Source organism: Oryza sativa, chromosome 12, assembly GCF_034140825.1.
Source record: "Oryza sativa Japonica Group chromosome 12, ASM3414082v1".
NCBI classification, from domain to species: domain Eukaryota; kingdom Viridiplantae; phylum Streptophyta; class Magnoliopsida; order Poales; family Poaceae; genus Oryza; species Oryza sativa.
In genome coordinates, this window is record NC_089046.1 from 19,604,023 (window position 1) to 19,623,158 (window position 19,136).

The 19,136-nt window shown below is 40.8% G+C and overlaps 3 protein-coding genes and 1 non-coding gene across 7 annotated transcripts; 2 read left to right on the forward strand and 2 right to left on the reverse strand.

Moving 5' to 3' along the window:
• The first annotated feature begins 3,543 nt into the window (after positions 1-3,543).
• LOC9267707 (uncharacterized) lies at positions 3,544-4,450 on the forward strand. Its single transcript, XR_010738459.1, has 2 exons — positions 3,544-3,698; positions 3,927-4,450. It is a non-coding gene; the product is annotated as an uncharacterized protein (transcript).
• A 1,607-nt stretch (positions 4,451-6,057) lies between these two features.
• LOC4352277 (protein SPIRAL1-like 3) lies at positions 6,058-8,655 on the reverse strand. The gene is made up of 3 exons (NM_001423512.1): positions 8,535-8,655; positions 7,097-7,342; positions 6,058-6,654 (listed from the first exon to the last, which is right to left on the reverse strand). The coding sequence occupies exons 2-3, from the start codon at positions 7,313-7,315 to the stop codon at positions 6,568-6,570; spliced, it is 306 nt and encodes a 101-aa protein (NP_001410441.1). The 5' UTR covers positions 7,316-7,342; positions 8,535-8,655; the 3' UTR covers positions 6,058-6,567.
• Positions 8,656-10,412: 1,757 nt separating this feature from the next.
• Positions 10,413-13,972, reverse strand: LOC4352278 (uncharacterized). Of its 2 annotated transcripts, XM_066306321.1 has the most exons (4): positions 13,706-13,972; positions 10,790-10,946; positions 10,623-10,696; positions 10,413-10,449 (listed from the first exon to the last, which is right to left on the reverse strand). In XM_066306321.1, exons 1-4 carry the CDS (start codon positions 13,934-13,936, stop codon positions 10,432-10,434), a joined length of 480 nt encoding a protein of 159 aa, XP_066162418.1. In that variant the 5' UTR covers positions 13,937-13,972; the 3' UTR covers positions 10,413-10,431. The 2 variants fall into 2 exon arrangements, with proteins under 2 accessions (XP_066162418.1, XP_015619867.1); XM_015764381.3 differs by having other exon boundaries at positions 10,413-10,696.
• A 214-nt stretch (positions 13,973-14,186) lies between these two features.
• LOC4352279 (glycine-rich RNA-binding protein blt801) lies at positions 14,187-18,001 on the forward strand. 3 transcript variants are annotated; one of them, XM_015764380.3, is made up of 5 exons: positions 14,187-14,227; positions 16,199-16,316; positions 16,416-16,484; positions 16,564-16,670; positions 17,270-18,001. In XM_015764380.3, the coding sequence occupies exons 2-5, from the start codon at positions 16,208-16,210 to the stop codon at positions 17,759-17,761; spliced, it is 777 nt and encodes a 258-aa protein (XP_015619866.1). In that variant the 5' UTR covers positions 14,187-14,227; positions 16,199-16,207; the 3' UTR covers positions 17,762-18,001. The 3 variants fall into 3 exon arrangements, with proteins under 3 accessions (XP_015619866.1, XP_066162417.1, XP_066162416.1); XM_066306320.1 differs by lacking the exon at positions 14,187-14,227 and adding an exon at positions 14,658-15,496; XM_066306319.1 differs by lacking the exon at positions 14,187-14,227 and adding an exon at positions 15,025-15,035.
• The last annotated feature ends 1,135 nt before the right edge of the window (positions 18,002-19,136 follow it).

The window sequence follows — 19,136 nt, forward strand, 5'->3', positions numbered from 1 at the left end:
AATAAAGTGACATGCAAAGTTTTCATTCCAACTTGGCATATTTTGACTCTACTATTATATATGTGTTTAAATCGCGAAAAGAAAATTTCTGGGTGTCACATCGGACGTTTGACCGAATGTCGGAAGGGGGTTTTTGGACACGAAGGAAAAAACTAATTTCATAACTCGCCTGGAAACCGCGAGACGAATTTATTAAGCCTAATTAATCCATCATTAGCACATATGGGGTTAATGTATAGCACTTATGGCTAATTATGGACTAATTAGGCTCAAAAGATTTGTCTCGCGATTTCCATATAAACTTTTGCAATTAGTTTTTTATCTATATTTAATGCTATCATGTGTCCAAAGATTCGATATAATGTTTTTAGGGAAAAAAAATTTGGGAACTAAACAAGGCCTATAGCTGCCGGGGATTGCCGTCGATTACTCCATTGACATTTTTGTTGTTGATGAAAAGATTGAACATGGTAATCTATAATAATTAAATATTTCCTCCGTAAAAAAAAACCAATCTAGTATTTGATGAGACATTTCCTAGTATAATAAATCTGGACAAGCTTCTATTATTCATTGTTCTAGAAAATATCACATCCAATCTTAGATTTGTTCTTTTCTTTTACGGAGGGAGTACTAGTAGTAGTATGTATGTCTGTCCCCATGTCTGGTGTTATCCTTTCAGCCACCACGCAACGTGGTACAAAATTATATTAGATTCATTCACATACTTACATTCCATCCATTTTAGATTGATTTTATGGAAAAGAGGGAGTACAACAGGATTCAACATCACTTGTAGAAATTTTTATTGTTTGAAAAAAAAAAAGCAACAGAGAGATGTCATTAGTCATGTACTGCCTCCATCTCAAATACTCCCTCTGTCAAAAAAAAAAACAAATCTACTATTGGATGTGATATATCCTAATACAATGAATTTGGATAAGTTCATGTACAAATTTGTTGTAAGGATATGCTACATCTAATCATAGGTTAGTTTTTTTTTACGAAAGGAGTAAGCACAATTTCAGAATCTAAATTTATTTTCAAATCAGTGCATGCAATTCTAGAGTACTAGTACTTGTCACTTCAATCCTATCTCATTCAAATTTCTCTTCGTCTTACCCCAATTACTCTCTCAATTAAAAAAAATTCATCTTATTCAAATTTTATCTTTCTAGAATAGCTATTTTTAGCACAATAACTTGTCCCAAAATGAAACCATTTCTCCACCTACCCTTCACTGTCAACCAATCACGACCATTCTCTTCACATATTTTCTCTTCTCCACCAATTATACCCCTTCTCCAATCATCTCTACCTACTTTCTTAATACCTATGTCAATCTAAAAAATACTTATTCTCTCCGTCCCAAAAAAACGAATTTAGGACTAGATGTGACATATTCTAGTACAATGAATCTGGACAGAGGTATATCCAGATTCATTATACTAGCTTGGATGTGTCACAACCAGTACTAGATTGGTTTTTTATGCAATGGGGGAGTACATTTTAGGACGGAGAAACTAGTTATTTTGAGATGGGGTAGTACTACTTTATTTTTTTTTAAGGATGGGTGAGATATGAACCCTCACTAGTTGAGAATATAATAAAGCCAAAATGTTAATAGAGGTAGTATGATCGAGTTGTTAAATTGTAAAAGTCACATTTTAAAAGTACTATGTTATTATATTTGGGATAAAATTTAAACTCAAGTTATATTATATTTTAGTACACTCCCCCATTCCAAACTAGCTTCATTTTTCATCATTTTACTAGCCACATTCGTCACGCGTTGCGTGACCATCATGACTTTTTTTCAATTTCTATAGGTGGACTATGGCATATGCCACTAAGAAGAAGGACCATGACACCCTCTATATTTATCGTCAATTTTGCATACATATGCTAAATAAATTTTACAACATTTAGTATAACCTACCAGTGCATTTGTTATAGTAAATTCATTTTTACTATACTCACCTTGATGCGAACCCCAAAGCTAAGAGTTTGTTTATAGATAATTTTGTACTTATTGTATATAAATTTTACAAAAGAATCACATGTTTAAGGTTCACTACTAGAGAAACGATTTTTCATAGCGTTTGGAAAATATTTTTCATGGCGACTACAAGCAAAAACCGCCAGCGTAGAAAATTGAGGGGGTGGGGGGTCACGGGCCGCCAGCGAAAACTAATTTTCGCTGGCGGCCATATTAATAGGTCCGCCATAAAAAATACTATATTTTTCGAGGCGGACCTCTTAAATGTTCGCTAGCATAAATCAGTGTTTTCGCTGGCGGGTACTAAAGAGATCCGCCAGCGAAAAAACGGATCCACCAGCGAAAAGCACAGCTCACAGATCGATTCCTTCACAGCATCACCCACCCACGCATTTAAAAGCAATTTCACCCACCCACCCACTGCATTCATCTCTCCTCATTATCTCTTTCTCATCTCCACTCACCTCTCTCCCCTCCCCTCCCATCCCGTCCCTCTCCTTCTCCCAGTTCTAGCCGGAGGGAGGGGGCGGCGGCCGCCGCGGCAGCGACGACAGGCGGACCTGGCGGCAGCGACGACAGGCGGACCTGGCGGCAGCGCTCGGGTGAGGCGGGACGGCGGCTCTCGGGCGTGGCGGGGTGGCGGCGCTCGAGCGCGGCGGGCGATGGCTCTCGGGCGCGGGCGGGGAGGCCGGATCCGCCGCCGTCGTACCACGACGATGACGACAACGATGGGCCGGGCCACGATGACAACAATGAGCACAGCGACCACCACCACGACGACGACAATGGGCCGGGCCACGACGACGATGACGACCACGGCGACTGGTGACGACGACCGGAGGGCCTCCTCCTCCCTTCCCTCTCCCTCTCCCAGATCTAGCCGGAGGGAGGGGGCGGCCGCCGCGGCGGCGATGGCAGGCGGACGACGACGATTTTAATGAATTTCTCCAATTTATGTTTGTATTGATGTTTCATATATGCATGTATTGATGTTTGTTTGTTAAGAATGAAGTGAGAAATTGATGTAGTATTCTTTTAAGGTTGGATGGTTGGATTTGATGTGGATTTGAATTGTTATGGATTTGAGATTTGGGGATGTAGATTTGGGATGCTTAGCAGCATGGGGCTTTTGCTGGCGGCTGGAGGACAACTGCATATGGTTTTTTTTATCTCAAAATTAATTATCGCTGGCGGCCGGTATAACACAGCCGCCAGTGAAAATTGATTATCGTTGACGGTCGGTATAACACAGCCGCCAGCGAAAATCGATTTTTGCTGGCGGCCGGTATAACACAACCGGCAGCAAAAATTGATTATCGCTAGCGGCCGATAACCGCTAGCGAATATTGATATTTTCTCTGGCCTTTGCTCTGTGGCGGCTGCAATTTCCGCCAGAGAAAACCCAAAATGGCCGCCACGAAAGATGATTTTCATAGTATTGGTTATTCATAATCAATTGCAAGAAATGTACCACAATGCTATGAATGCATTATGATTACTATTTGCTAATCATAAGTGGGGTCCACATCTCTCTCCTATCCTCTTCTTCCTCACGCACGTGGCGGAGCGGAGGAATGGAGCGACGGCCCGAGCCGGGACGGCTCGGCGCGCAGCAGAAAAAGCGGCGGCGCTCCGCCAGGGTCTCACCGCCAGCGACGGCGAGGCGCGACGGCCACCATACGCACGGCGCGACGGACAGGTGCGTCGTGGCGGATAGGTGCGCGGCGGCGGCGGGCAACTGCTGGTGCGGCTGCGGCGTCGGTGGCGCGGACTTGGCCGAGCTCTGCGCCGTGGCGGCGGCGGCAGCGTTGCAGAGCGGCTGCAGCAGCGGGTGGTGGTGGCGAGCGGCTCCATCGCCATTGTGATTTGTGCATTGCATTCGATCGATTTGTTGCCGTTGATTGGTTTCTTGTTGATGTGTGTGCAGGTTTGAGGTGGATCCATGGCGACGGGTCGGTGGAGAACAGGACCTGCAGACCGCGGCCTGCGGCGGCGGCGACGGCGCCGTGGGGCTCAGCTTCGAGACGCACCACGGCGGCGGCGTGGCGCCTTCACCAGAGTTCGCGGCGTGCACGGCGAGCTCCTGCAGCGCGGCGAGCTCCTGGTGCACCATGACCGGCCGAGCCATCACCACCGCCGTCGCTTCCCAACGCCGCAACCAGCCGAAGCCGCCGCCGCAGTTGAAGTTGGATGGGGATTTCAGGTACTGAGGCTGAGGGCATTTCCGTCCTTTTGAAATTTCTCTCTCCTCTTTTTCACTGAAAATAATAAAATATTGCCTCGGGTGTCCTATAGCTAATTGCACAAATTTTATAGTGTCCATTGGCAGTGTCGCCTTTTTTGGGTGTCTTCTAGCTAATTACATGATTTTTGGATATCCTGTGGCAAATTTTGCCTATTTTTTGTGCTTGTAAATGATCAAGAAATAATATTAATATACATTTGTTGACATGTTCAATATCTTAAAACCATTTTTTATTTGGTAAATGATTGAAAGTGGTATTAAGAAAAGCAATCGGTCTAGAGTGGTAATTGTGTGAATCTTTCATAATTTAGAAATTCGCATATCAATTACAACTCTTACCGTAGGTAATTTACCATGGGCATTAAGATTAAAAATTTAATCATGTTTTTCCACTTGAATCATAATTTGCTTGAATACATACTTTTTTCTTCTTTTATTCAATAATTTTGATCCTCCTATCTTTTACCTTTGTTTATATATCCTATTATTCTATTTTTGTTAATCATGTTATTGCCTTGCAATAATATTTTTCATATTTTCAAATATTTTACTCTCAATCATAAAATAACCAATGTCAACTTTGTCTCTAATGCCTTAAAAACACTTAAAATTGACTAACTTCCTTGCTAATCTAATTACATCATGCGTAATCCCAATAGCTATGGTCTATCTAGCTAATACCAGGAAGCTTGCTTAGTACTCCCTCCATCCATAAAAGTTATGCTACCTATTACTTTTGTCACCAAGAGAAGGAGAAATCGAATCATCCTGGTTGTTACAAAATCAAGGAGTGAGTGCAAGCATGCAACCAACAAGTGTTTAGGTGACTCCTTGGGTTCTAATTAAACATTTAATTTATCTCTTCATTTAAGTTTTGAATGCATAAAGCCTACAAATAGGAACAACTTATTTGAAAAAACTCAAAGGTGAAATAGGTATAACTTTGATGGATGGAGAGAATACGTGACCTTCCTTTTCCATTTGACTATAGGTCTTCTTTCTTTCTCTAATCCTTGCTTTCTTTCTCTAATCCTTTCCGAAGACTCCTGAGTCTGAGTCCTGAATCCGACCTGATGAGTCATCTTTTACCGGCCCATCCTCTCTAGATCCGCTGTTATCTATTGAATGCATGCTGCATCTAACGGCTCTTATTATTCTGATGACGTGGCAAATTGTGGTGGTGAGAAAGATTAATCCTTTCACTACTTTATATGTATGCTGCATGTAACGGCTCTGATTATTCTGATGACGTGGCAAATTGTGGTGGTGAGAAAGATTAATCCTTTAACTACTTTAGATTTGTTTCAAAATAACTTCATTTTTCACCATCTTATCATCCAGAAATACCTTTATCTTTTATGCAATCATGCATTGAAAGTTTGTGAAATATTTTTAGAAAAATTCACCATCCTGTTTGTTCCAAGATAATTTTTAGGCCAACATTGCATTGGAATTTGTCAAAATGTGGCTGGCACTGAAGTACTGCAAGTCAAGGCCATCGTTAGATATGAATCCTGATCTTAAGGTCCGGAAATATAGCTTTCGAAATATCATAATGTAACACTTAATTTTCTTCGCAAAATAAAAACTACACTTAATTTGCAATGGATAACAAATTTGTTTTGACTGGTGTAGTGGGTAAACTAAAGCCAAGTAACTCACCAGCTCTAGATTTCAGATAACTACTTGATCTTCACCGTTTCAGCAAATACAGAACAGAACTAAAACGCCACAAAGAACATGGGTCATGCATGTAGAAAAATATATCACAAATATGCCTCCAATAACACAGACATTTCTTGCTTCAACAATGAGCATCAAACAACAACCATGTCCAATCTAATGGGTACGAGTGTACGACACAACTAGAACACAGTTATTACACATTAAAGCAGCAAACACACAGAACATGGGTCATGTGGAAAACATATCACAAATATGCCACCCAGAACAGAGACATTTCTTGCTTCAACAATGAGCATCAAACCACAACCATGTCCAATCCGAGGGGTATGACACAACTAGAACACAGTTATTATACATTAAAGAAGCAAGCACATTAATGTTAGCATAAAGACCCGGTTCCATGAACTAACATGCAACAGGATGAACATACCATCAGTTCATTGCACAAGTAGCTGCTGATAAGCACACGCATACATCAACACAGAATAAGCACAGACACATGCATACATAACAACAGTTTCTGTGACATACCATGAGCAGATACATTGGATAGTTAGTTACTCATGGGAAAACATGCTTTTGTTGAGCAGAAACCTTTCATCCAGAGCTCATGGTAAACCGGACAGCAGAGTGACCGTCACTTGCCATCCTTGTTGCCACTGAAGAGATAGTCAAGTGATGAACCACCGCCTGGAGCAGCCTGCACCTTGGTTGACGGACGGTCCTGTGCAAACAAAAGGGAAAGAAATGTCAGCATAAAGCCTCAAATCGGACGCAATGCAAGTAAGATCAATTGCAAAATGCTTACGAAGTGAGCTTGTGTGTTACGTAAGGCATCTTAGCACGTTTCAGACCAGACAATGTACAGTCTGAGAGTTAAATGAGTACAAAATGGATATTTCTTCAAGACAGCATGAGATGGTAATATTCACATGCAGAAATTTGTAAAATTACTGAGTTAAGGCAAAAGTGCCAACCTGAAATAATGAGTTTCTACTTAAGGAACTCCCCTAGAATTCCTGATCAACTACTACTTATCAAAATGCCCCCCCAAAAGACATTATTGCAGTAAGGTTCGTATTTCCACTAGCATTCAATTATTGATGCTAACCATAAGTGGATAGTAACCCTAATTGAAGTTTTTATAATGGAAAGTGGACACTAACCGTAAGGAAATTTCCACAGTTTTGACCTTCAGCCCTCATGTAATTGTTCGCCTTACTACTTTGAATACCGGCTGGGATCTCTTTCAGCTTCTCTGCAGAGGACGAAGGGGCAGGCTTTTGAACTGGAGCAGGCTTCTCAGCTGACTTCGGAGCTTCACCACCACCAAACAGGTAGCCCAGGGAACTCTGACCACCCCCGCTGCTAACACCACGACCCATCTTATAGAACTTCAAAGGTCAATTACTCTGCAAAATTAGTTTCAGATACAAAACGAGTGTTATTCTCAAAGAACTAATTAAATCTCAAACATACATAAGGCCAACTGCAAAACTTTAGAAAATAGCAGACATTTAAGACAAAAGGTGAATATAATTGGTGCTAAGTTTGTTTGCCTGTACAAACCCTAAAGAAAAGAAGAAATTCAGTTGTCGTCATCTAATTTGTCCGTTTCCTAGGCTCACAGGTTGGAATGCATGAACATCTTATTGGACAGCATAACAACAATGTGGCGTGTAAGTGGTCAAGCACCACGACATGTTAGAGGCTTTAGAGCATTTGACTATCAATACACTATCTCAAACATAAATGGGAAATTGCATAGGTCATAATACATGGCATACCTAACGTGTAAAAATGGAAACCGTAAATTTAGCAACCACTTCCTTACGCTCAGTTTCTTTTTTCTTACAAAATGAACTAATTATCTAAACAGATTAATGAATATCTATACAGAACTTGTATGGCATTTTCCTCTTTTTTATGTATCTCGATGTAGTTGTGTTGATAATATCAAGAACATTCCAATTATGCAGATCAACTTAGTTAGGTACAGCCTGCCGACGTATCCACCTCAACAACCATTTGATTATAGTCACGGTCACAGATGGTATTAGGAAACATCACACTATAAAATTCTCCAATAATAGCGCTGCGTTTGGAACAAAGCGAGCGCAAGATAGTGTCACAACAAAGATTCCGTGCGTGATCCAAACATGCGCAATGATTTGCACCGATAATCCAAATCATTCCGTCCGTTTGCTATAACTAGCATCTTCCCTGCACACAACTCATCAGAAATGAAAAAAAAAAGAACACAGCGAATTTCTGCACCTAATCTGCATTCCACAACATTAAAATAGTAAAATCAAAGCATCAAACGGATCAAACCCAAAAACCATCAAACCACGGAGCTAAGATTTGCATCACAGTGAGGCGGGCACAAAATTTGGCCAAAAGCCTCTTAACACCCTAATCCAATCCAATCCACCGCGCATTCGCTCAATCCCGCAAACCGTCCTAGACCTCTAACATCATCATCATCATCATCGCATCACCAGAATCCCCAAGATTCACAAGGATTTCCGCGAAATCTCCACCGAATCGGGGGGCTCGAAACGGCCCGCGGGGTGGGGACGCGGATTCGGGAAGGGCACGCACCTTACGCGCCGGATCCGGGAGGGAGGAAGGGCGTGGGCGCGCGGCGCGATCGATTCCGCGGAGACGACGAACAAGGGGAGGAGGAGGAGGAGTGGGATCGCTGCTCGCTGCTGCGATTCGGTCGGCGGCCGCCATTATTTAGGAAGGTGCGTTTTTGCGGTGAGGTCCCTGTGTTTGTGCGAAATTCTAATGCTTCCTCCGTCGCACAACAAGTTAATTTTTACAATTTAGATAATGGAATATCATTCCGGTCTTTGCGCAAAGAGCTATAACCCATTATTTAAAAAATCGTTCAAAAGCTTTCATAGAACTACACTCTAACCAAACCTTAAGCAAGCACACACTAATGAAAACCAACACAGGATAAAGAAAACACAATTTTCAGATCCTATTTGTGAATCTCCATCTGAACTTGGCAAAGAGTTACATGACTATTGACTCAAGTTTACGACATGCATTATTCATTATTCATTATTCGGACCTTTGTAGTTGGTTGAGCCCAACACCAGAGCATGATGTCCTATTTTTATATACCCCACGGATACTAATACAACATTAAGATGACTAGAATACCCCTACTTTATCAAACCTCAATATAATTATTCTTCACTTTATCTACTTCTAAATATATTTATCTCCTACTTTCACAACAAATTTTGATACAATGATTATAAAAATGAACCTATTTTGAGATAAATAAAAAGGTTAAAATTGAACCTACTATAGAAGGAAGTAAGTCGGTTTTTATAGTGAACAGAGTGTTTTCGCTGACGCCTGATTGTGCGAAAATTTATAGCCATGTTTTCAACTTAATTATAGTATTATTGCATCAGATTATTTTCTTTATGTATTGGAAAAATATAGTACATTTTTTTGAAAATTTTTCTTACACTTCAATATACTTAAGACTAAGTTTCTTAAGTTATTTGTTAGGTTTATTTTTTAAGATATTTAGTTTTTACAATATTTGCGACAATAATTCATTCAATAATGAAAACGGTCTAATGAGTTTTGGCATACTAGTGGAGAGGAAGTTTTGCGCTGAGGTTCCTGGAGTTGTGGTAAATTTGTTTGTGCGAGTTTTGGTGGGAAAACGAACGGGGATGGTAGATTGCAATCGCGGTGGATTAGAGATCATCAGCATGACAGCTTATGATGGTGATCTTCTGCCTAAGATGTAGTGTAATGTTCTACCAACTATAATACATGGTTGAGTATGAGGGGATGACTAAAAATAGATTAATATATGTAGGGGAAAAAAAGGAAGAAGGTTCATTCGATGATTGTACTAGGAAGAGAGAATGTGTCCATATAATACCTTGTCACCAACACGTCCTTGTATGTTTTGAGATGGTTGTGATACCAACAAGCATCATAAGTCAAATCATCAGTGCTTCAGAATTAGTATCCAAAGCACAACTTAAATTGATGGAGTTGGTGTTCTTGCGCTGAGAAATTTCATTGTAAATTCTTTTTTTTTACTGGTATATGGCCATACGGGAGCACAAATGACAGTATCAATTTGTTGTACAAAGCTTGTATACAAATTGCAATCGTCTGTCAGTTCTTCTCAAGCATAATATCGCTGGGTATTCCTCTTAAGCATAATACAGGATCCCAGTGGAAACAAACTAAATTACAAGCATAAGAATACCACAAACTTTGATGTGAATAAACTATAAAGGATCCAATCTCGAAAAAAGAGATGAATAAACCACCAACTTTACTAGGAATCAAATGCTGCATCTTCTCCTTGATGATTGCTAGCTGTTGCATAGTAATAAGAACCAATACTTTGTTTCCAATAGTCAGTTAGACCCTCCAGCAGCAAGTTAGGTGTAGTAGGGCTGGGCAGTGGCAGATGAACAGTCAAGCATATCAGTTGTAATGTTCATCTTCAATCTGTTTGGATGTCCTGTTGCGAACATTTACAATAATCTGTTACCTAAGGGCTTATATTAATACATGGATGATATACTTGAACATGTAAATTCCATTGAAAAAAAAAACAATGCTACTGAATGGAAATTATTCGCTGGATCCCCCATCATCTTTGTTACTCAGGGTTCGAATTATTGCTTCTAACACCTTGATATCACTTTCTTTCTTTGCAATCTCCTCTTGCTTTGCCCGCAACTCTTCCATGTGTAGCTTGAACACTTCTGCAAGATGATAAAATGAAACCAGATAAGACATTCAGCTTTTGACACGCTCAGTTACCAAATGCCAATGGTTTACAACGAAACATAACATACTTGCAGTGTTCTCCAATTCCTTGGTCACTTCCTGCGCACGTAACTCCGCAGCTCGTTGAGCAGCTTCAGCTTGGCGTTTCTCTGTACGAGCTCGGGCAGCAGCAGAAATGGCAGCATCTAGTTCACGTTCCAGCGACTGCACCCTCTGGTCAAGAATCTAACATGCAACAAGAAGTGCAAATGAATCTTACATAGCTTCTTTTGGGACAATGTTTAGTTAAAAGCCAACATACATCAGAGTGATGTCAGCACTCTTCTACAACATAAATATAAGTTTTAGCGAATTTTATATTTTTGTAATAATAATATACTAGCGTAAAGCCATAAATGCCAATTTACTGCTTCAGATTTGCAGCCATTGACTACAACATATTTTTATATTTGTAATGATAAAAATGTTAAGAACCATGAATCTTACATGGTGGCTTATTATCAACATACATACAATTTAACAATTGTATTTTAGCAAAGTAAATATGGACAGCAATGACAGCACACTTCTACAACATAAATAAGTCTCGGTGAATTTTTTGTAATAATAATGTACTGGCGTAAAGCCATGAATGCCAATTTACTGCTTCACATTTGCAGCCATTGACTTGCAAAATTATTAAGTATTTCTGGAGAGAGATGAAATACATCCCTCCAGCTTAAATATAAGTCGGTTTTTACTTCTTGCAGTCTCCAATGTATGACTGGGCCTATGGTATACTATCATAATTTATACTAGCAAAATGATTGAACTTATCTATTATAAAAGTATTTTGCAAGAGCCAAATTTTAATATTTTCTCATGTAGCCAATAAATATACTTTGACATATTTTCAAGATCAAATTTTGAAAAGGTAGATTGAGCAGATCCCATATCAACCTTTTTTCAGATATGGAGAGGTTATGAAAGGTTAATAATTTGTGACATCTAACCAACATGTTATATGAACACAGAAATGTGAGTACTATGATGTCAATACCATATTTAATGTTGCCAACACAGGACGGAATACAAAAGAACAAAAATCAGAATGATCCTAATATCTACATGGTGTCCACTAGATTAGCTACAGGTCATCAGTTTTAGTGTTCTGATTTTCGTGAGAACTTGTGACCCCAAAATATAGGTTCCAATCACTCACGAGATCCACCAATCTGCACAAGTGTGTTAGATCATTTAGTTTGATCAATGGATTAGATATGCAATTGGTCCATTAGCCTAAAAGATAACATGAGTCTTAAGTAATTAGGCTATCAGAAAGGCTTAGGTCCCAAGTCAGGTTATGCGCTATAAATTAAGGGGGCGTCCCACTACTGCGAACTTAACTACTTCTCATGTCACAGTAAGTGAGCTCCAAAAAGTTTATTCCCAAACCAATCCGGAAGTATAATTTGCTGTCTTGAAGCCCAATCCACTCCTGAGGATGTTCATCGGGATGATCCATGAACGAGTGACAATGAATCGAGGGGATCTGTCCTACGAAACCTCCTCTGGAGTGGATCAGCCTTTGAGCCAACCAAATTGCACTTCCTAATTAGTTCGGGAATGAGGTTGTGAGGCAGTCACTTGCTGACACACAAGAAGCACTTAGATTTGTGGTAACAAGATGCTCCTCAATTTATAGTGTAAAATCTGACTAGGGACCTGACCCTTTTCTATAAATTCTATTTAGCCCCACGATCAAAGCATATCAGCGAATTAACCATTTGTGACAGGCTAATTGCTTAATTACCCATTTGCCCTTCAACCAATGGGTTAATTACACAATTCACTCATGGATCACACTAAATGGTCTAACATTCTCCCACTTGATTGAATAACTAATCTTAGTCCATACTTTGGCAAGAGCACCACACAAAGATAATGTAGTTAGGGTGACAAAATAATCATAACTGAACTTCATTGTCTATGGTATACCACTATATCTCATATGGGTTATTATTTACGGCATTTGGGAGTTCAGAAAGAACGTGATCATACTCCTTTCTCATGGTCCTCAATATAGTTTCATAGGTTGTTTTTCCATTAATCATTATGTGCACTTCGTAAGGGAGAAACAAACTTTCAATATTTCCAGAATCAAAATTCGACATCTTATCATTATAATTATCCCTGAGTTATATGAGCTTTTCATTAGTATCATACTGGCAATAAGTTCTCGAAGGAGATTTGGAGACAAGACTTAGTAAGGGGGTCAACAATCATTAACTTAGTACTTAACTACTTGTATGCTGAAAATTAATTGGTTGATACTAGATTCTATCTTTGAAAACTTGATAGTTGATTTTGACTAAGCATGTAGTATTAGTCCCTTGTAGATAGTACAGGGTTCTCTTGATAGCTTTCCAGTGATCTAAACCTAGATTAGAACAATATATGCCAAGTACCTTGATCACAAATGCTAAGTTAGGGAGAGTACACATTAGCACAAATAATGCTCCTAACTACTGAGATATAACGAATAATCTTAATCTCATGTATAAAACTGGTTTCTCGGATATGCCATCCCAAATGACTATGTCATATCAATGAGGATGTGAATCAAATTGTTCTTATTTTACTCAAACAAGGATCTCAGCGGTTCACCTAGTGCAATCACTCAAGATCTGATCAGATCAAACCATTCTTCTTTTACACTGGGAGAGTTCTTGGAGAGTTCACACTACACATCATTCTGATGATAACTACATGATGATTGATGAATGATCTAATCAACCCAGTCACATTTTGAGTGGAGTCGACACCAATTCAGCTGGGTTGAGTAGAATCCACATCAAATTCACGACGCATCTGGGATACGAACAACAATTGCAAATCCTACATTCCACTTACTGACAAAACAGCATCGCCGAGGATACCGGCGAAGGGATTGGGGGCGAATCAGGAGCACCAGCAACGAGCAAAGCAAAGCAGAGCAAAATCACCTTGATGGTGCGGGCCTGGTCGGCGGCGAGGGAGGCCTTGGAGAAGATGTCCTCGTCGACGAACACCGCCTTCTTCGCGAGCAGCCTCTGCAGCGCCGCCACGTTCGCCCCCAGCTCCGTCAGGTTCCCCACCGCCGCGCCCCACCGATCCCCTCCACCCCCCGCCCCCGCCGCATCCGCCGCCGCCGCCGACGAGGTCGCCGCGGCGGACTTCTCCCTCGGCGCCGCCATCTCTCGCCGCCGATCTCACAAACCCTCACTTTTTGCAATTAACCCCCTCGAACTATTCTAAATTATAAACTAGGGCTCACTTCCACTGACATGCGGGGCCCACGCTTTTCCCAGTCCCCAAGAAATATCTGTCGTTGACAAGTCAACGCCCAGATCCAACGGCGGAGACCACCGCCGCCCCGTTCCGATCGGACGGCTGAGATCGCTCCTCGAGCCCTATATACGGCTCCACGGGCGCATCTTTTTCCTTCCCCCCTCGCCGCCGCCTTCTCCATCGTAAACCCTCGTCAGGTGAGACGCTTAAACCCTAGCTCGCGAATTCCCCATCTAATTTCGTTGAAATTTTCTTCGATTGATTTGATTAATTAATATATATCCCGCGTGGGGTGGTGGTGGTGCGGGGTTCTTCGCGCGTCGGTGTGATCCAGCGATTTGGTGCGAATCTGTCCCCCATTCTTTTGGGGGGCTTTTTGGTGGCTGGGTGGGTGGATGCGTTTGTTTAGTTGGTTGGCGGTGTGCGGGGTGCGTTAGGGTTCGTGGAGATCTCCGTGGTTCGTAAGATAGACGATCTATTAGTGTTGCGCTGTTGTTGCTCGGCTCGTGGGGTTTAGGGTTTTTTGGCTGGAGGGATGGAGGGGGCTTGAATGGTGGAGGAGGGTGAGTAGATGTCACCATGGGGGTGGTGATGAATGGAAGTTTTTGGGTCGGTATTTGAGGGCCTGCAGATTCTCATCTGTTGCAATGTTTGATCTTTGAGTAAGTTTTGGTTAAAAAAAAGAATCACATGTTTTATGGTTGAAGATGCTGAAAGCCCTTAGTAACATGCTTGATTTTTCATGTTACAAAGTGTCCATGAAATAGTGTTGAATATCAAAACTTGTTAGTCGATATTCTTCCAGATATCCTATTATTAGATATGAGATTTGAACGAGGATGAATTCTGTGAATCTTTAAAACCAGCACTATGTGCCATAAAGTCAAACTATCTTAAATCTTCCTTTTTTTTTGGCCTCCATCAGTGAATATCTTAGGCTTTGTCCTTTTTAAATGTGGATTTCAGCATGTAACTGATGTTATTTTTTTTAGTAACCCTCGTCAGGTGAGACGTGTAAACCCTAGCTCGCGAATTCCCCATCTAATTTCGTTGAAATTTTCTTCGATTGATTTGATATATATAATATATCTCGCGTGTGGGGGGTGGTGGTGCGGGGTTCGTCGCGCATCGGTGTGATCCGTTGATTTGGTGCGAATTTGCCCCCATTTTTTTGGGGGGCTTTTTGGTGGCTGGGTGGATGAATGCGTTTGTTTAGTTGGTTGGCGGTGTGCAGGGTGCGTTAGGGTTCGTGGAGATCTCCGTGGTTCGTAAGATAGACGATCTATTGGTGTTGCGCTGTTGTTGCTCGCCTCGTGGGGTTTATGGTTTTTTTGGCTGGAGGTGGAGGGGGGCTGGAATGGTGGAGGGTGAGTAGATGTCACCATGGGGTTGGTGATGAATGGAAGTTTTTGGGTCGGTATTTGAGGGCCTGCAGATTCTCATATGTTGCGAGGTTTGATCTTTGAGTAAGTTTTGTTAAAAAAAAATCACATGTTTTATGGTTGAAGTTGCAGAAAACCCTTAGTATTCTGATGGCCTGTAGCATGTTTGCTTGATTTATCATGTTACAAAGTGTCCATGAAATAGTATTGAATATCAAACCTTGTGTTAGTTGATATTCTTTCAGATATTCTATTATTAGATATAAGATTTGAACAAGGATGAATTCTGTGAATCTTTGAAACCGTAAAACTGGGCACTATGTGCCATAAAGTCAACTATCTTAAATCTTCCTTTTTTTTGGCCTCCAATAGTGAATATCTTAGGCTTTTTCCTTTTTAAATGTGGATTTCAGCATGTAACTGATGTTATTATTTTAGTAACGTTGAGATAGTCCAGCTTGGGATGTTCCTATTGAGATTTCCACTTGCAAGTGGTGCAATTTTTAAAACCATTCCATCGTTCTTGAGATATGAGATGGAATGATATTGAAGTTAATTGCTATATGAGATGTCTGATTTAGTTGTTAGATGTATGGCATTGCTTTCTTCTGTAAATTGGTGTCTGCACAATCCCATCGAGCTCGGATTCTAATCAACCACTCTGTTTTTGTGTTTCTTCTTGCTGTTATTGTTTCTTCCTGTGACACTACAAGGACTTGCTCCAGCTGTATTGTGTTATTTAGATGGCTATATTTATGTCTTCCTTTGTTTCACCACTGCATGTAGTTTGGAACAATGGCGTTGGCTAATAAGATTGGTAATCTGCTCAAGAGAGCCACGAGCTCAAGTCCAGCTCTCTATCAATCAATCAGATGCATGTCATCCTCAAAGCTTTTTGTTGGAGGTTTGCAAATACTATATTTTATCTGTTTGATCATTTGTTCAGAAAACAATTATTCTCTCTGTACTGTTCTTTTCTGATGGCTACAAATTATTGGTGTAGGCCTTTCGTACGGCACAGATGAGCAGAGCCTCAGAGATACTTTTGCCAATTATGGTCAAGTTATTGAAGGTATCTTATCCTTATTTTTGTAACTGCACTCCTGTTGGTCCTTTGTTTTGTTAACGGGGTCTACTTTTGTTCTGTCCAGCTAAGATCATCAATGACCGTGAAACTGGGAGGTCTAGAGGTTTTGGCTTCATAACTTACGCATCAAGTGAAGAGGCTTCAGCTGCAATCACAGCCTTGGATGGAAAGGTAATCTTATAGGGAATTAATTTTAGCGGGCATCATGTTTATGTTCCAGGATTCTAAGAGTTGGTCCCTGTATGGTGAGGGTCAGATTAGGTTTAATTTAATTTTTTACCCCATCATCTATATGTTTATCCAGACTTAATAGGTATTCTGTCAAACTTAAGGTGTAATGATTTATGCTGGTTAAATTCACTTAGAATGCTTCTAAAGTTTTGGAGCCCTTAATTTCTATTACTCTAATGGATTTTACCACTGCAAACCAATTTAAGTGGATTTTCAACACTGCCATGTTTCCATACTTTTGCAAAAGATATGGTTTGTAGAATGTCAAATTTCATGCTGCCTGATCAGCTTGTATGCAACACGATCGCTTAAATGAATATTCCTACTCTAGATTCCTTGTTACAGAAATTGGAGATGTTCCATTTCAAAGGTTCTGATTGAGCTTCTTATTTGTTATTTTACTATGCATTATGGTGTTGATGCTTTGATTATTTACCTCTGGTTTTCTAGTTAAAAAAAATATGCAACAGTTCCATTAAACCAAAGTCATTTTTGTTCAATCTTATCCAGCAGCTTATTTTCTTCCTGGCTGGTTTCAGGATCTCGATGGGCGTAACATCAGGGTTAACACTGCCAATGAGAGAACTGGTGGCTTCCGTAGTGGGGGTGGTGGCTATGGAGGCGGTGGCTATGGCGGCGGCGGTGGCGGCTATGGTGGTGGTGGCTACAGTGGTGGTGGTGGCTATGGCGGTGGTGGCTACAGTGGTGGTGGTGGTGGCGGCGGCGGCTACCAAGGAGGCGGCGGTGGTTATGGTGGCAACAATGGAGGGTATGGCAACAGGGGTGGTGGTGGAGGTGGTTATGGAGTTGCAGAAGGATCTGCAGATGCCTTCTCTGGAATCAACTTAGGTGGTGATGGTAGTTTTGGTGGAAACCCAGCTGGAAGCTTTGGTGATGCTGGAGGTTCCACTGGCGGTGGTGATTTCTCCGGTGCCGGTGGTGACAGCTTTGGAAGCCGCAAGAACGATGAGCTCATGGATGACCTCTTCAAGGATGACGAGCCTGACAACTATGCCAACAAGCAGGGCTAATTAATCTACGTCCTTCGAGCCTCAGTTTGCAGTCTCTTAGTGATGAACCGGCTCACCTGAATGGTCATCACCTGCTCAAGCATCAAATTCCAGAACAATACACAATGACTGGGTTTTCTTTTTCTTCTGTTCTTTTTCATAGATGTGGTGTAATAACGTAAACATCACTCAAGGTACTACTTCTAGTTATGTTATGTTGAGATGACAATGGAGGTGTTTTAAATGTCTGTTTTTATTCCATTAGCTCTGTTTGAAATCACTCAAGGTAAACTGCTGATGCGCTGCTTCTGCTGCTGCTTTGTTTTGCTTGCTGTGCTTCTGGGCTTCTTGCGTTGGACAGTAACTGTTGACGTGCTGTTTATTTTGCCCTCAAATGTCTCTATGCATGCGTAAGGATGCGCTATCCATGACTTATTTTTGTTTGTTTTTTACATCTGGTAACTTCTCCGTTACCCGGCATGAAACAAGCCCAGACTATCCATGATTTTAGTCCGTTTTCGATCTTGACTTTGCTCTATATATCATGTGACATGAAGCAAAGCGTTTTATAACTGCTTCTCTGTGTTATGCTATGTGTTATCTATCTTGTCAATAGACTCCAATTAAAAACGGTACTCCCTCCGTCTTAATATAAAGGATTCCCTCCGTCTTAATATAAAGGATTTTGAGTGTTTGTTTGAATTGTTTGACCACTCGTCTTATTCAAAAAATTTTAGAATTATTATTTATTTTTTTTTACTTGCTTTATTATCTAAAGTATTTTAAGCACAACTTTTTGTTTTTTATATTTGCACAAATTTTTAAATAAGACGAGTGGTTAAACAGTTTAACCAAAAACTCAAAATCCCTTATATTAGGGGATGGAGGGAGTATAGACATAAAAACTCAAGGGAGTATAGACATAAAAACTCAAAATCCCTTATATTAGGGGATTAGGGGACGGAGGGAGTATAGACATAAGTCTGTCCATTGGGATTAGCCGATTAGCCGGCATTTAGTTACCTGTAATGACAAGGCAAACCATTTCATTAGGTCTTGTAGAACGCTAGACAAGTTACCATCAAAATCCCTTATATTATAGGACGGAAGGAGTATAGACATAAGTCTGTTCTTTGGGATTAGCCGGTATTTAGTTACCTATGATGACAAGGCAAACCCTTTCATCAGGTCTTGCAGAACGCTAGACAAGTTACCAGTTAGGCACTCAGTCAGTGAGAGTTCTTTTTTTGTTCTTTCTCAAACCGCACTGTCCGGAATTACAGTGATGCATGATCAAAGTCGCTAATGTAGTAATATGGTCCTGATAAAAAAAAACACATGATGTTGTGGAAATGGAGTTCACAAGTTTAGATCACATCTATGCATGTTCACTCCT

What these genes read in the sequence shown, in the direction of transcription:
- LOC4352277 (NM_001423512.1), bottom strand. Translation starts at nt 7,315, where the DNA reads ATGGGTCGTGGTGTTAGCAGCGGGGGTGGTCAGAGTTCCCTGGGCTAC. An exon ending in ACTGTGGAAATTTCCTTACG is followed by an intron (nt 6,655 to 7,096) that starts GTTAGTGTCCAC and finishes TTGTTTGCACAG; the next exon opens with GACCGTCCGTCAACCAAGGT.
- LOC4352278 (XM_015764381.3), bottom strand. Translation starts at nt 13,936, where the DNA reads ATGGCGGCGCCGAGGGAGAAGTCCGCCGCGGCGACCTCGTCGGCGGCG. An exon ending in ACCAGGCCCGCACCATCAAG is followed by an intron (nt 10,947 to 13,705) that starts GTGATTTTGCTC and finishes GTTGCATGTTAG; the next exon opens with ATTCTTGACCAGAGGGTGCA. An exon ending in GGAATTGGAGAACACTGCAA is followed by an intron (nt 10,697 to 10,789) that starts GTATGTTATGTT and finishes ATCATCTTGCAG; the next exon opens with AAGTGTTCAAGCTACACATG.
- LOC4352279 (XM_015764380.3), top strand. Translation starts at nt 16,208, where the DNA reads ATGGCGTTGGCTAATAAGATTGGTAATCTGCTCAAGAGAGCCACGAGC. An exon ending in CTCAAAGCTTTTTGTTGGAG is followed by an intron (nt 16,317 to 16,415) that starts GTTTGCAAATAC and finishes TTATTGGTGTAG; the next exon opens with GCCTTTCGTACGGCACAGAT. An exon ending in TTATGGTCAAGTTATTGAAG is followed by an intron (nt 16,485 to 16,563) that starts GTATCTTATCCT and finishes TGTTCTGTCCAG; the next exon opens with CTAAGATCATCAATGACCGT.